Raw genomic sequence first — 17,355 nt, forward strand, 5'->3', positions numbered from 1 at the left:
ATGGGGGTGAGTGCCACAGGTCTGAAATCGTTCAGACATGTGACATTTGACTGTTTTGGGATGGGAACAATGGTTGCTGCTTTGAAACAGGATGGTACCAGTGAACAGGACAACGAGGTGTTATATATAGAGGTGAAGACGTCCGCCAGGTCCGCAGCACAGTCTTTTAGCACCCGGCCCAGCACTCCATCCGGCCCGGCCGCCTTCCTGGTGTTAATGCTCCGGAACACACGCCTCAGCTCATGAGTGCTCAGGACCGGAGCAGGGTCGGTTGAGGGGAGAGGGGACAGGACAGGGTCGGTGTTCTCCCTGTCAAAACGGGCATAAAAGAGATTTAGATCCTCAGCCAGAGTAGAACTGTCGGCTGAGGGTGATGGTGTTCTTCTTTTGTAGTCCGTGATAGCCCTGATGCCCTCCCAGACCTGCCTTGGGTTTGTGTTGTTCTCAAACCTGGCCTCGATACGCCTCCTGTGCTGCTGCTTGGCAGTCTTGATGCCTCTTCTCAGGTTGGCCCTGGCAGCACTGTATGCCTCCTGGTCCCCGGATTTGAAAGCGTTGTTCCTTGTTCGAATAAGTTGTTGAACTCCGTGTGTCATCCAGGGTGGATTATTAGGGAACACACGGAATCGTTTCCAAGTTGTTACATTGTCCACACAGAAACAGATGTAGTCCAAGACAGTGGAGGTGTAACTGTCCAATGCGACACGATTGTCAGTGTCCTGCACCTTGAATACATCCCAGTCTGTGCAGTGGAAACAGTCCTGAAGCATCGGAATAGCATCCTGCGGCCATGTTCTCACGGTTTTGGTTGTAATCCCAGTGCTCTTGATCTTTTGTGTGTATATTGGGTGTAGCAGAAGGGAGAGATGGTCTGACAGACCCAGGTGGGGATAAGCCTGGGCTCTGTACGCATTCGCCATGTTGGTGTACACCTGGTCCAACGTTCTATCTCCTCTGGTGAAGTACAGATTTCAGGTCCGCGTGGTTAAAATCCCCAGCCGCAATAAAGACACTGTCCGGGTGTGCTACCAGGCTGTTATTGATGCTGCTGCTCAATTGTGCTAACGCTAGCTTAGCATTAGCATCTGGTGGAATGTAAACAGCGCAGATGTAAACGGCAGAAAATTCCCGAGGGAGATAGAATGGACGGCACTTTAACACCAACAGTTCTACCTCTGTACTGCACAGTTTTTCCGTTACCGTGACGTTCGTGCACCAAAGGTTGTTAATATAGATGCACAGCCCCCCGCCAGTCTTCTTACCCGAGTCCGCAGACCTGTCGGCTCGATAGGCGGTGCGGCCTGCTAGATCGATAGCCGCATCGGGAATGGCGCTGTCCAGCCAGGTTTCAGTGAAAATCATGCATGAACAGTTATTAAAAGTCCGTCGAGTGGCGATCTGCAGTCGTATTTCATCCAGTTTGTAACGGATTGAACGGGCGTTGGAGAGGAATATGATCGGGAGTGGTGGTTTAAACGGACTAGTCTTTAGCCGTGCCCACAGGCCTCCCCGCTTGCCCCTCTTCTGCCTCCGCTCGCAACGTCTCCTCCTGCGGCTTGCTGTTCACGGGATTATAAGGCACATTAAGCAAAACAAAGCAGTCAGATAAATTAAACTTTATTAAACACATTCTTCTTGCTTCCTCCACTTCTGTACCATTGATTTATTAATGAATGAATTCTGATCTATTCCCATGTTGCTGCAGTATATTAATGACTAACCTTGTATTGTGGATGGATTATCTCAGTTGTTCTCCTGACTGAAGTTTGGTCTGTTTACAGCCAACCCATGCGATTGCGTTTGTCTCTAACTATCAGGAACTTTAACGTTAACTTTTATAAGTGGAAAAGTGTTAGTGTTCGTCCTCCAGCTTCACTGTTTATGTTATGCTAACATAGCTGTGTCGCTAGCGATCAGGTAGCACATCATTATATACCAGCTAGCCCAACTTCAGTAAGCCTACAAACATCACTGCTGTTTAGTTTCCTGTCTTCATTTATGTTGGAAGTGATAGCAGAGCTGTACGTTTGAATTTTTCCAGAAATCTCTGTCAGAACATCATGCTTAGGTAACTAGCGAAACTAGCGAGCTAACTTCCACTAGCTTCCTGCTAACTTCTGACTCTGTTAAATGTAATAAATTTTGTTTTCGTGGATGCCTGGAAGTTAAACTTCATAGTTTCACCTGGTTAAGCAGCAATGCTGATCGTTTTATTAAAGATGAAAGAATTGAGACAGTTTTTAACTCTCAGTGATGCTGCAGTGTTCGTTTGACCTGAAGATTACGGAGTTTAGGAACCAGATTACTCCCAGATTTAAGAGCATCTTAGTCCGACATATACGACAATAACGACGGCCGCTTGCATGTTCTGCAAAAAAATGTGCTTTGTCGTGGATCTGACGGACAAACACCAAACCAGTTCCACATCACTGAAGTTGCACCATTTTTACAAACCAATTCTGGTTCATCTGTTTCACTCAACAATCAGCGATGTGCGTATGAAAACAAAGGCACTGCGCATGCGCATTTTACTCATATTCTATCGCGATATTTCATTTTCCTATCGTTGCCTAAGATTATACCGGTATTACCGTGAACGGTATAATATGGCCCAGCCCTAACTGATAGTGCTCTCCAAAATTATTGAGCTTCCTGTGTGCACGATCAACTGTAGAGGTGGGTAGATTGCTCCAAATCAACAGTATCAATGCTGATATTGGTATTGCATCGATGCTAGCATGAGAGGATCAATACTTTGTTTAGCCCACTGACTGTATGTACATGGTATGGTATCGATACCAAAAAATCTGCTATATTGTGCAGGAATATCCCTCATTACAAAGATCCCAGTCTTAGTTTAGGTCTTAGTTTTCCTGACACTGCATGACTAACATTACTGCCTGCAGCAGGGGAGGGAGAATATTTCAGCCATTTATTAAACTGAAGAGCTTGTTTGAGGGAAATAAATTCACTTTGACTTTCCAAAGACTAACTTATTCCATAAAAGCAGCTTTTTTTGTTTTGTCTTTATCTTGGCGAGATTTTTTTTTAAAATCTACAGCTATAAATCTGTTCTGCACATTCACAATCTTGAATTGCTATTTCATCGTTTTGCCATGAGTTTAAAAGAGCGGACATAAAACTGCTTCTACTAGGCAATGAAATTCTTTTTGAACATTACTTCACAAGTACCAAATCCTTTTTTTTTTCATCATTCTTTTAAGAAAACTCCCTGTGTCTGTGGGCACAGATGGGGGGCTTGCTTAAAAAAAGAGATCTGCTTTTTATCACGTAGCGAGAGGTGGTGGTCGCGAAGTTGGAGTGGTGACAGAAAGGGGGCGCTAAATGGGAGGAGCTGTCTATTGCAGTGGGAATTGCAATAGCCAGACCTCCATCTGTGATTGATCAGTGAGTTGGATCACAGGTCTTGTGTTTGTGTGCGCAAGTGTACGGGTGGGTGTGGGTGGCTGGGAAATCTGGAGAGAGAGGGAGAGAGAGAGAGAAAAACAGAGTGATAGGTTTTGCCCATAAGGTTCAAACTGGGCGTGTGCTGGAGTTATAAAAAGACTGGCAAAAAAGAGCAGATATGCTATTGTGGCAGAAAGGTCTGATCAGGATCAGCATGGCTTGGCGTGATTAAACGAATAAGAGCGTGGGTATCAGTGTGTGTTGAATAACCTTTGCGTGTTTATTTTCAATGGTACTGAACAATTAGCCCATTATTTTCCACACTAACAAGCCTTGACATGTTTTCATGCACAAGTAAGCATTTTTCCTTCTTCTCTCCTGACCTTATTACAAGAATTACTTCCTGCTGAACTCTCACTTTCTTTGTTATAAAAATAAATCAAAAAGTTAGCCTCTCAGAGGTTGTATGGCTACCTGGTAAATATTTGAGGTCCTTAAGAGTAGAAGCATAACACACTCACTGGACACTTTAATAGGTACACCTCTCAGGTACTAGGTTGGACCCCCTTTTGCTTTCAAAAATGCTGTAATGCTTTCTGGATCAGTTCCGTCAAGAAGCTTGAAACATTCCTCAGAGATTTCGGGCCACAATGACGCGACAACATCACATAAATTCAGATTTGTTACCTGCATGTCCAAGATGAGAATCACCACATCCCTAAGATGTTATATTGGACTGATATGCAGTGATCCCCGGCAGCATGGTGGCACGGTGGTTAGCACTGTTGCCGCACAGCAAGAAGGTCCTGAGTTCAATTCCAACATCAGGCCGGGGTCTTTCTGTGTGGAGTTTGCATGTTCTCATGTGATCTGAGTTTTGTGACATGGCGGACTATCCTGCTGGAAGCAGCCATCAGAAGAGGCGTACAGTGTGCTCAGCAACAGTGTTTAAACAATAGGTGGTACTGTGGGGTTGAAAGTGTGCCAAGAAAACCATTAGACCACCAGCAGCAGCCTGACCCACTGATAAAAGACAGGATGGATTCATACTTTCATTTATGCAGCATTCTGAGTCTGAATGTTGGAGCAAAAATCTAGATTTATTGGACCAGGCAATGTGTTGCCAACAAGAGATGCTCTTCTGCACATACTGGTTGTAACAAGAGGTTGTTGGAATTATTACTGCCTTCCAATCAGATCTGCATAGCTTTGCTTTTCAGACTATTATCTATAAACCCTAGAAATGGTTGTGCAGGAAAATCCCAACAAATCAGCAGTTTCTGAAATATTCAGACTAGCTTGTCTGGCACCAACAACCACACCACAGTCAAAGCCACATAAAATACCCCTCTTTGCAATTTTGATACTCAGTTTTCAAGTTTTCAGCATGCTGTCTTCACCATGTCTACATGCCCAAATGAACTGAGTTGCTGCCATCTGACTGGCTGATTAGGTATTTGTATTATTAAGCAGTTGAACAGATGTGCAAAGTTACTAAAGTTGTGAGTTTATAACCTACTTTTGCATAAGGCTACCGACAGAAGTCACTGTCACACATATACATTTAAACTTGTGCACCCAAATCTTTCCTTAAGTCATTAAAGATGTATGCTGTGTACAGTCATTCCAATTGGGAAAAACAACAGTTCAAAGAAGTCATTAAAAGCTAAACATCAGCATAAAAATCATTCAAGTGAATTGAGAGACTAGCAGCAAAATACTGCCGTGCCATTCCACTCATGACTCTGGATCTTCTTATAAACCTTCTCAGCTAACACACTTCTTTATATGCCTCTAAAGTCAGGCACCCTTGTCAAAATCATTTATTTAATCCTCATAGTTTTAATTCTATAAATAGACCTCACACATGAAGTCAATCTTTCCATTTGTTCACTTCATACCATCAGTGTGATGCTTTCATGCCAGTAGAGGATAAAAAGAAGGTCCCAGCCTCTTTTTTTAAATGTATATATTAATGTTTAACTACAGACCTCAGTGCTTCACACCGTTTTTTTCCTCTTCGCCGCCTTCACCCCTCTCAAAGTAAACCAGAGTCAGACAGCCGTAATAAATCACCAAAAGAGCCAGGGTCCAATCACCACCGCAGCTCAAAGGCGTGAGAAAGCCTGTGGGCCTTTGATGATAACACCTAGTCAGGTTATCAAACCAGCTCCATGCCACAAAGCGTGGTTGCAGAAGTGATTGAGTCTCTGAGCTCAGAGCATCAGTCAAGGATGCAAGGTCACTCAGATGGCAACCACATGATTTAGACCTTGACTTGAGTGAGTAGTACCTGCTATAACAAAGGTTTATTTACAGGCTGGTGACTCCATCACTCCATGATATCATATGTTTTAGCATTCCAAGTGTCAGACAGAGAAAATGGATGAGACTTTGTGTCTGAGCCAGGATAGTAGTTGACTGTACAGTACCAGAGACGAAACACAGAGCTTGTCGTAGCCACGACAGCACGAAAAGACGGATGAGGGAGCTGACATATTTCTGTGCTAGACACATTCAGCACTCCCACTGGGCTTTAATGAAGTCACTGTGCACTTACCTATTCTCAGGGGGTAAACAGAGAGGTCAGCCGCAAATCACTTACTCCAGCCCAGTGAACCGGTGCCATGAGCAGACATGTTTGAGGTTTAGTACAGACAGTAAAGACCAACATAAACTATGATGGGTAATGTCTGCCACATACTGTGTCAGCAGCCCACCCTGCCTTCAAGCTAGGGAGGTGATAAGTATCGACACCTTGCCAAAACTAGTAAAACAACCAAAATAGTTTCTTTTTGACTAAATCCAACAACAGGTCTGTGCAGTTTTAGCAAAAACAACCTGTTCTGGATGCGACCAGAGCCAAAAGTTCTGCATGCCAAATTACGATGTGGCTCCTTGTAATAAATCACAGCCTGAGCTATGTGCAACAGAAATGCGCTGGCTCGGTGCGTTCCAATCAGTATGCATTACTAATAAGTATAACAGCCTATTTGTAATGGGATAGAGAGGAAAGAATGCATGTAACCTGATTTATCCTTACATCAGTGGTAAGGGCAATCCAACTAAAATAGAAACACCTTAAAACAGAAACAGAGCGGAGAACTGCTGAGCATCTCCAGCACTACCATAACAAAGGAAATTTTAACTCCTCTCCCATGGTGTCCGCTAAAACAAACAGAGCAATCATTGTCACAGAAACCAGGCCAGATAATTACAGCATAAACATTTATTTCACCAGGGAAGATGAAGGCAAACAAAGCAATATTACCATGGTTTCATAAAGCTGCATGAGTTTCTTTTTTGCTTTTATGAGTGGGGAGGGGGGGTTGATTCACTTCTACAGAAAGTCGATCATTCATGCAGGACTTGTAAAAGAAACAGAAATACATTGCAGTGTGCTTAAGTCAACCGCCTCATTAATGCCATTGCATGATAATCTAACAGCTTATCAACACAACTAATTAAGATAAAACAAATACAAGATTGTGAAGTTTGCCACCACATTTATGAGTTTACAGGAACACAAGCTAATGCAATAGACACTGGTCAATTAATTTCCAGTTTTGACTGAATTTCCCATGGAAAGCTGGCACTGTCCCTGCCATAAAGTACCAAAGAAAAATATGTTGTTCATAAAATAAAGTTATTGTTCCTTTTAAAGTGCCCTAAGCTTGCAGCTCAAATGCCCATAATCAGCTCGCTTTCTAGAAGCCAAATGCTCCGCAAGGGAAATGCTAGGCAGCCTAATGAAAACCAAACCAGGCTTCGCTCTTTGTGCTGGTAAATGCCCAGCTGCGCAAACCTCAGTCAGTCAGTGATGGACAGCCATCGTCTTACATAAGCATATACCAAAAATAGAGCCGACAGTTTTCATGTGAAGAGATCCGACCGCTATCGAAACCATAGGCAGAGCTCTCCCCTCTGATAACATCCCACACCCAACAATTGAGACAAGCAGAAACTCTCTTAGTTTTCCCAGTATTACTCACCAAGATGGAAAAAAAAGATAAATGAGTCAGAGAGGAAGAAATGGGACATGCAAATTACAGTCTTACCAAAACATGGGTGAGCACAATCTTTATGAGTGGCGTTCCAGAAAGGTTGACCGACAGGGCTGGCAGAGGCTCCACTTTCAAAGAAATCAGACAGCTTGCTACATGGATTTTGTGATCCTTGTAATCAGCTGCTTCATTAATCCTAAGAGATAAAAAGGGGAGAATTGGCTTAGATAATCTAAAAAAGAAACTGAAGCAGAAAGCCAGACAAACATACAAAAGAAAGAGACGGAAAGAAATGGCAGACATACAGTGGGGGGAGATTTATTTGATCCCCTGCAGATCCCAACTCTTTGTAAGTTTGCTCACTTACGAAGAAATGAAACATCTCCAATTTTATAGTAACTTCAATTTAATGGAGAAAGCAAGAATATATACCAAAATATAGAAAAAAAAGACATTGAATCATTGAGTGAAATAAGTATTTGATCCACAGGCGAAACATGACTTAGCACTTGTTGGAGAAACTCTTGTTGGCAAGCACAGCAATAAGATGCTTCTTGTAGGTGGTCACCGGGCTTGCACACATCTCGGGAGGGATTTTGTTCCACTCCTCTCTACAGAAACTTTCTAAATCCTTTAGGTTTCTTGGCTATCGTTTGCTAACTTGAAGCTTCAGCTCCTCTACAAATTTTCTATAGGACTTAAGCCTGAAGGCCGTCTACGCAGTTGACTTTTATATGCTTCTTCTTTAGCTACTCCTTTGAGTAGCTAGTTAGCAGTATGTTTGGAGTCATTGTTATGCTGGAAGACCCATCCATGACCCATTCTCAGTGTTCTGGCTGATTTTACATTACATGGCCTCATCCATTACCTAATGTTTCCTCCTCCGTGCATGACTGTGGGCACACAACAAGTCTAAACAAGAATTGTGGCTGGGTTGTAGGGGATCGAATAGTTATTTCAGGAAATGACAAGCAAATCAATTTATAACCTTTATATAATGCGTTTCTGTTTTCTGGATATTTGGTTAAGCTTATCTGTCTCTTCATTAAAAGAGGATTGCATAAAAATGTTCATTTCTTGGTAAGTGAGCAAACTTACAAATTCATCAGTGGATCAAAGTTGATAGTTGGTTAAAAGGAGAAGTACTCCAGATCTCTTGCTTCACAATAGCATCTATCACCACTGTTATCTGCAACTGGCATTCCCACATACGTGTTAAACACAGGACCAGAGCATTGACATTTAGATGAGACTTTAACCATCTGTCTGTTTAATGAATCACACTTAGTGCCAGAATTATTCCATGACAAGTTTTTCAAGATGATCATGTGACCCCAATTTGACATTGCGGTCACACAAACATCGTCTCCTTCTTACGATACAAAGGGAGGCCTAGCAGCCTCCAAATGTACTGCCATAAACATTTCTGACTTAATTTAGATGGATGCAAAAGTGGGGAACAACAAGATGCTTAATCACCGTTATGTCAAACTGAGTTAAAAGCTGGAACAAGCTGATCCAGTGTTGGAACAGTAAGTGAAAGAGCTAATAGCAGGGTGTATCAGAGCTCAGTGGTGTGATGAGAGATAGGAGAGAAAAAAACAGATAAGGCCTTGGCCTGGGGCATCAGCTGTTCTGCAATTCAGGAAGCAGGGGCGCCTTTGGTGCCAGCTTACCCATTTCCCACACAGGAAGTACAAAGACAGTGTCCCTGACTTTGCGCTTTTGTTCTTGTTGCTGTTTATTATTAGTTAGACCTTTCAAGATTTTACTTTTCACGTTTGGTAGCATGCTGTGTCATCTTACCTGGTCTTCACAGGGCTGATCTCTTTGTAGTAGCTGTGCATGTTGTGATAAAAAAGGCCAACAAAGGTGGTTTGAGCTGAGGAGAAGAAGACAACACGCGCAGACTGAATGTGAAAGAAATGAGCTGAGGGCCGGGAATGTAAAGCAGTGCTGCTAAAACACTCACAAAGAAGGCAAGTTAATTAACATTGGCTTGCTACAGTGTGGTGGCACCGGCGGGCTAATGGGACAGTCCTATACTCGCACCGGGGTGAAAAGCAAGACTGCCGCAAACCCATGTGGATGTTGGAAAGCTTGTGAAATGTCTAAATGACTTCACCAGGAGAGCTGGGGGTCTGCTCCCCCACCCCTGACTTGACCTATCGTTCAGCTCGGTCCCACCTTAATACTTTAAGATAAACAATGAAATTGGAGGAAATGCTTAATGGCCCTGTTCCTCCTTTCAAAGGCCTTTCACTTGGGAACTGCTCTAGAACAACAAAAGCAGATGTCAAACAATATGGATACGCAACAGAAAACTGTTAATAAATATATAATCCATCCAGTGTTGGGGAATACATGTACCGGCGTTACGTATTTAAAATACAAAATATGAGTAACGGTATTCTGTTACAGTTACTGCTTAAATAGGTGATAATTGGAAATACAGTTACTTTGTTAAAATCAATGGATTACACGGTGGTCTTTTTCTGTTTCATATGTTAGGCTATCTCCTCTCTATCTCCTCTCTAATTTTGGTAATTTCACGCCAGTGGAAACCCAAACAAAAAACGCAATAAGAGGCTCTGACCGGAAATCTGACTGCGCAATGCAAACTCTGTTTGTCAGCAACCAAGCTGCTCTCATCTTCAAAAGACTCCAACCTAAAGAAACATCTGGGAGTAAGTTCTTTTTTAAAAACTAAGGTTAGCCTACTGCAGCTATCTTGTTTTAGTTGTAGTAGCTACCTGGGTTATGTGCCACTTCAGTATCTGCGATGTACCATTGCTGTGTGATGTATTACTATTACTGAAAGCTGCATTACAACCTGCTAGCTGCAAATAATCGTGTGCAGTTTTGAAAGCAGACAAAAGGAAAACATATTACTGATACAGAAAGAGTTTTCTATGCGAGATCACTGCAAAAAGTGCAGCCTTACCTAAAGTCCACCCTAATGTTACTCATTTTATATTAAGATTTAAAAATCTAGCTGGTATTGTTTTCAGAACTGCATGTGATCGTTTGCAGCTAGCAGGTTGTTAATGCTATCCATCAAGTCTACAGTCTGCGCTCTATGAACTCAGGTAACGCTAGCTAACAATGTTAGCTCGGCGGCAAGTAGCCTTCAGTAATAGTAATAATTCACACAGCATCAGAATACGTTACTCACATCAAGTTAAGAATATGCTTCAAACTACATTTTGGGCCATGTATTCTGTAATCTGTAGTGGAATACATATATATATTACAACAGAATGCATCCCAGTGAGCCTCAGCAGAGACTGGGCCAGTACACTTGTACAACTCTCCTACAGAAGAGCGAGAGAACAAGAAAAAACAAAACGCAAAATATGCAGCATTTTCTGTTCTTAATTAGAATATAAAATCTGTCCTTGGAGCACTATGGGCAGCCAGGTATTCAGAGTTAATTTGTTCCTGGCTCTAATGTGTTAAGCAATAACATGTATTCCACTTCTGATAATAGCCCTTTAACTAATTATTAAGAGTTCGTTCTGTATGGCAACTCAGTGCATGCGAGAGCCAGGTGGAGCCAAGGGAATCTGACCTAAACACAAAGTCAAACAAACAGAGTTTTAATGCCCACTGTAATTACTGCTCTCCCTTGCACTACTACGTGGATCCATTCCTTTTAACGGTGGAGGAAAGTGGAGAAAAAGTGCGCTCTCTCTCATTCTTTCTGTTCTGAATAAAAGGGTAACTGCCAACATTAAAGTCATAGCTGGGTTTCTACAGTACACCATAAAGCCACACAAAAGCTCTCATGGCACTCTTGTCCTTAACTGTATGCCATGTTAGTAGTCCTAAATCTTACGATAATAAATTACCGTCCGGTAACAAGAGTCTCCCAGCTGGACAATTTTCTCTTGGCAGAATCAGTGCACGGCTAATGTGAGGTATTCACACTCAAACCCAGCTACTGGTCTGTCTATGCAAAGAATCCTCCGAAAGTTTCTCCTTGCACGTCGATGAGCACCTGTCAGTGAACATGCAGAGGCTGTAGTGCTAGTACTTACACTCCATTGCGAACGCCTCTCCAGGCACAGAGATGTAGCTCTTGCCTTCTGTGGGGAAGCGGTAATGTGACAGCTCAAAATTCTGTGGGAGTTTCATCAGAGAGTAATCTGTGGAGGTCAGAGGTTAAGAAAAGGGAGAACTGTTGAGAAAAACAAAGTGACAAGCAAGTAACAAGACCGATTTGCTTTGTCGGGGGGGAATCAGAAACATCAAACAACCCCTTGGGAGAGAGACAGTAATAAAAAATGAGGAAAAAACTCAGGAGAGGAAAAGTGGAGAAGCTTAACTTGTGCTTCTCTGAACAAATGTTGGCCTGACGTGATTACAAAACTAATGATGTCAACTTGAGGCTTGGAGTCCGCAAAAGCTACAAACAATGACTTACTTTATGGAGAACCTGACACTTTACTGACCTGCAACAAAAGATGTTCCATCCAGGGAGATGAGAGAGTTCGGGCTGTCCTCCAGGTTAGTCACTACATGTTCCATCACTCTGTCCACTGTCTTGACCAGTCCGCTGACCACAGGGGTGGACTGCTGCTAGAGAACAATGACCCAACGAGAAAAAGTTGACAACTGATTCACTGTTTCTGATTTTGTTGTTTGTCACGGAGAGTACTGCTCACAGTATAAAAACAGGTGATAGTGTCACCGTCTAGAGTTACACTGTAAACCTGACAAAAAACCTGACAAAAACTTGATAATTCGGTTGGCTCAAACTCACTCACTACACTGTATCTACTGTCCAAGTTTGATGTGAACATCTGTTTCAGCTTGCTCTTACAAAAACAAGCAAGGTTGTTCTGAACACCCAGTGTACTGAAACCACTCTCTTGTGTTTGTGATTTGGCCATAACAATTGCACAGTGGAGGAAGCAAAAATCTTTATAGTCAGTTACGCAGTTTTAAACATCCAGATATCCTCGGTGTGTTACATTAACGTATTCGCCACATTGCATACGTTACATTTCGTCATGTTTGGATACTGCACAACTACAGAGTGAACCCATTTACCTCTGTCAGTCCAGGAAAAGACAGCACTTCTTCCACACTTTTGAGCAAACCCTGGGTGGAAGAAAATGAACATCATAGAATTGTTGCATCATATGCGCATGGGTGGGTATTGTATCTGTGTGTATGAATTGGTTTTGCAACAGCAACATGTGTTTTGGACTGTGTTTCAAGACCTGTGTGAGGTTGTTCGCAGTATCACGAGAAATGGTTCCATTGGGCAGCGTCTTCAGGAAACTCTGCACTGGCAAGAAGTCTGTGGGTCGGAGCTCCTCCTGGAGACTGCTGATGACAGGGGGACTCATATCAGCGGCTCTCTGGGGAGACAGCACATCGGGCATCAAATGAAGTTTACTGCCAGGAGCAGCGAGTTCCAGTATACACAGGATGTTTAGTGACTGATAGCTTGAATTTAGAGAAAACTCTTTGGACCAGAGTTTCGGCATTGGTCTTTTTCAGATTAGTGCCCAACAAGGAGTGCGCTGTAGTGTGCACTGTTGACTGACTCTGCCTACCATCTTCTATTTCTTTAGTTGTTTCCTACAAACAAAGCCTTTCGATAAAAAGGTTGCTTCTATTCACATGTGTTATCTATTTGCTTTTTTCCATTTGTCTTTAAAAGAAAAAAAATGCCTCAACAGGAAATAAACTCTTTGTGTGCATTCAACTAAAAGTCCTTCATTGTTACTTCTTTATTGACTTTCATATGTGTTTTGGCTCAAAGACGCTCTGGTAATAGTTTCCAATGATGTTGAGGTACAGAGATGGGGTTTCATCACCCACACATTGTAAGAGTACTATATTTTTAACATCCAATAAATTAATCCTAATCTATACCAAAACTGAGAAATTACCGTTGTACAGTATTTGTCAATCTTTTCTTTTCAGCCATTCTGTTGTACATTTGCTGCTGTGCTTGTAATCCTGTTGCACGATCCATTTCGGGTAAAGCTTCTGTCGAACAGTTAGCCTCAAATTTGACTCTAGAACACTTTGGTATACAGAGAAGTTCATGGTCAACTAAAAAAATTGCAAGGCACTCCGGTCCTTTGGCTGCAAAACAAGCACAAATCATCACCCCTCCAACACTGTGTTTGCCAATTGGTATGAGGTGTTTGTGCTGATATGCTTTGGTTTTTGCCAAACGTCTCGCTGGGCATTTTGCCCAAACAACTCCACTTTTATCTTATCTATCTAAAGGATACTGTTCCAGAAGTCTTATGATTAGTTTGCAGCTTTGCAAACCAAAGACAAGCCGACATGATTTTTTTTTCTTTTTTTTTTTTAAGAGAAGAGGCTTTCTCCTGGCAGTCCTTCCAAAAAGACATACAGCATTTTTCTAATTGTGTTATCATGAACTTTAACATTTAGCATGCTAACTGAAGCCCATGGATTTGTAGCTCTTGGGGTTTCAAACTGTGAGTAGCTAACAAATGTAGTTTGCTAACAAGGAGCTAAAATTACCTTCTGTACAGCTAACAAGATACTGAGTGCTCAGTCATTCTCTGTTACAAAAATAATCTAATTTGTTTAATGATATAAAACCAATTTTTTAGGGCTTTAGTTTTCACTGGTGTTCTGTGGCGAGACCCTCCTCTACTGTCCCCTCTACTATGCTTTTATTGTTCAAAGAAACCCTGAGACACTTACGGCCATTGGCGTAGTTGAGATCACTTCCTTGGAGATTCTAGGTGTTGTTTTAGAAACCATGTCCCAAGCTAGAAAAGACAATACAAAGGGTTGAAACAGGACACGGTATAGCTTAGCATCACTCCTCTCTTTAATCATGGTTTAGTCTAGCCTTGCCTTTTTGTGACTTTTTTTTAGGTCCTTTGTTGAATGCAGCTGGGTCAGGCTGCAGTAGTGTGGCTGGATTTTATCACCTTCAAGCTTACAGTGTGAGTGTAATGCCCGGTCATGAGAGGAGGTATTTTACAGCCTCCGCAAAAGTGGGATACTCCACCACATAATAGTCTGCCACTAATTTCTGTACCGGGCTCAAACACATTTTATATATTTGCTGTCATTTAATAAAAACAGCTCTAAGCCACTACCAGAAAAACACCATATATGGATGTACATTAGACATATTAGTCAGCTCTTCTTTAATTCAATACAGCATTTTATATGCATGTTCTGCAGAGGTAAAAATATTTCTCTGTAACCACAACAGTCAGGCTCTTCTTGTCGGGTAATAAAGAAATCAAGACTCTCTGGCTTTATCGTGACCACAAAATAATTCTCTGTAGCAGTCTTTATATATCAACACCATACACAAGAGGAGTTCAACTTTACTGATCGGTAAGACTTATCTGCAACCAAAAATGCTTTAACCGCTCAGCTAAAAAGGTACATTTCATTAAGTGTCGAATATTTTTCAGATTAAAATGAAATTTTCTAATATCTTATATTAGAAAATATAATCATAACTATATACTGTAATATAGTTATTATTAATCTCTTGCTCTCTTCCACAGAAAGTCTATCCTGTCTTCCTCCCCTCATCCCCAGCTGATTCTGCTAGAGGTTTCTTCCCGTTAAAAGGGAGGTTTTCCTTCCCAATGTTGCCAAAGCTCATTGTTGTGGTTTTCTCTGTTTTCATATTGTAAGTTTTCACCTTACAATACAAAGCGCCACAAAGCAGAATGTTCATTTTTTTCTACATTCTCATAAATGCCATTTTGTGTCCTTTTATGGCTCTCTACTGAACAAAAACAGAAAAGCTTCTGGGTGTTTTGTCCTAGCGTGTTGTAACTTGTCACATTATATTAAAATGATTGGCCCCTGCATCTCAACTCAGGTCTTTGCACTCTTATAAATACTTATAAGGCAAAACTATGGAAGCCATGGCACTTGAAGGTCATGAAAATGGTTTCTGCAAGAAGAGCCATTTGACAGTGAGGCAGGCTATATTTGCATGGTTTGATGTGCTTCTGTTAAGCATGAATTCTGTGGATGGAATGTAGCATGGATAAAGACGGAAATTGCTTTTTAACCCATGATTTCCTCAGAGAAAAGCCAAAAGGGAGGAAGCATTTTAATAAATCAGCATCTTCAAAAATGTCAGGAGGTTTTTTTTAATAGTAGACAGGTCCTACCTATAGTTGCATTGTAGTAGAGTGAGATGTTCTCAGGTGAAAGGGCCCTTTCCCAGATGACGAATTCATCAAAGGCTCCTGTTACATAGTGACTATATCCCTTATTGTTGGCAGTTCCAATGACGAGGTCAGGGTAGGGGTCTCCATAGGTTTCCTCTGAGATGCTTCCGTTTTTGTTCTCAGCAGTTAGGGTCGCATTGATGTAGACCTTCAGGCCATCTTTCTTAGTCCATGTAAAGAGGATGTGGGTCCAGTATGGCCCTAATAACGTAAACATAAAATGAAAGAAACGCTCAATTGTTGAAGAATTGAATCCACCCCTCCCTGAGTCTGATTCTGCCAGAACTTTCTTCCTGTTTAAAGGAAGTTTTTTCTTTCCCATTGTTGCCAAGTGCTTGCTCACAGGGGGTTACCTGATTGTTGGGATTTCTTTATAATGTTTTAGGTATTGTAGCTTTTCATGTGTGAATACGTTTAGCGGGAAAATACACTGAGTGTGTGGTGTTGCAAATGTTTTCAGTCATTGGTCGCCTTTTTAAAGCGACTGATATTGCAGACACCATGTTTCATGCTTGGTTTAACCCAGAAAGTAAACGATGACGTGTTCTCAATGCACAGTAGCTTTCATCAAATGAAACTCACACTGATATTTGCTGGTTCTAGCTTTTTAAATTTAATATTTGTTTTTTAAATTGTGTCTTTTTGCCCGTCTCCCTCCCCTCATCCCAAACCAGTCACAGCAGATAGCTGTCCCTCATTGCACCTGGTTCTGCTCAAGCTTTCTTCCTGTTAAAAGGGAGTTTTTCATTCCCGCTGTCACCAGGTGCTTTGCAAATTTGAACTCATGGATGCATCGGAGAGCAGCCAGGGATCGACCCGCAAGCCTTCCAGATTGTAGGTGACCTGTTCTACTACCCGAGAATATAAAAACAATATTGGCTTGAACTGAATAGAATTTGTGTGTGTCTTAAACACAAGTTCCTAGCCGTGCTAACAGCTATGTGAGGCTGAACATAGATACATGGCTTTTGTGAGATAGCCTATTAAGTTCAGAAAGATGCTGGGTTAGTTTAGCAAGAATAGTTAGAATAGCAAGAACACTACACAATTTTACATTTTGACCAGCTGATGGCGCTGTCTTAAGCGAAGAACCAAAACTCAACTAACATTAAGCGCCTTGAGGGGACTGTTGTTGTGATTTGGCACTTTATAAATAAAGCAGAACTGAATTGAATTAACTCTGTCAACTAAAATGTTTGATTTTTCCATTAATTAATCGAGCTTAATCTTTTGACTGATTTAGTAATTTATTACTCCTTCAGTTCCAGATGCTAGATTTTATGGTTTGCACAAACCAAAAACTCCAGCCAATATTTACAATGAATTGTGCATCACAAGAACAGAGAAATTAATAAACAATAGAGAAGTCCCAAAAGACAATGCCTTCCCCGTCACACATGCCAGACAGCCAAAACCACCAAAACACATGTCATTTGTGGTTGCAATATAAGCAGTACTGGATGTACCAAAGACCAAGCTCAGCTTGCAAGTCTCTCATTCACTTCTAAATGTACATTTTTATATTATTAACTTTCACCTTACAATCACACACTGGGTCACACAGGCCCTCGAGTCTTACTCATTCACCCACAAAAACCTTTTCTCCCAAATCAGAAGAAAGAGAAGTGACATATTTTGACATTATGTCCCCAAGGCTCAACATGTCATTGTATGAGAACCAGATGACGTTTGGATCTTTATAACCGAACACTAGCATCAAAATTGAGTTACGA

At 41.6% G+C, this 17,355-nt stretch overlaps 1 protein-coding gene across 1 annotated transcript in view; it reads right to left on the reverse strand.

Moving 5' to 3' along the window:
• adgrd1 (adhesion G protein-coupled receptor D1) overlaps positions 1-17,355 on the reverse strand; it is a 38,358-nt gene that overhangs the window by 18,474 nt on the left and 2,529 nt on the right. Inside the window, exons 6-13 of the mRNA XM_085367975.1 lie at positions 15,563-15,823; positions 14,115-14,182; positions 12,641-12,781; positions 12,468-12,518; positions 11,867-11,993; positions 11,453-11,560; positions 9,219-9,294; positions 7,467-7,608 (exon numbers count right to left, since the gene is read on the reverse strand). Coding sequence (XP_085224101.1) covers positions 7,467-7,608; positions 9,219-9,294; positions 11,453-11,560; positions 11,867-11,993; positions 12,468-12,518; positions 12,641-12,781; positions 14,115-14,182; positions 15,563-15,823 — 974 coding nt within the window. The remainder of the gene's footprint in view (positions 1-7,466; positions 7,609-9,218; positions 9,295-11,452; positions 11,561-11,866; positions 11,994-12,467; positions 12,519-12,640; positions 12,782-14,114; positions 14,183-15,562; positions 15,824-17,355) is intronic.

The sequence above is a fragment of the Diplotaxodon limnothrissa genome, linkage group LG12 (assembly GCF_057381915.1).
Source record: "Diplotaxodon limnothrissa isolate DT_005_m linkage group LG12, D_limnothrissa_male_GT1.1, whole genome shotgun sequence".
Classification (NCBI taxonomy): Eukaryota; Metazoa; Chordata; class Actinopteri; order Cichliformes; family Cichlidae; genus Diplotaxodon; species Diplotaxodon limnothrissa.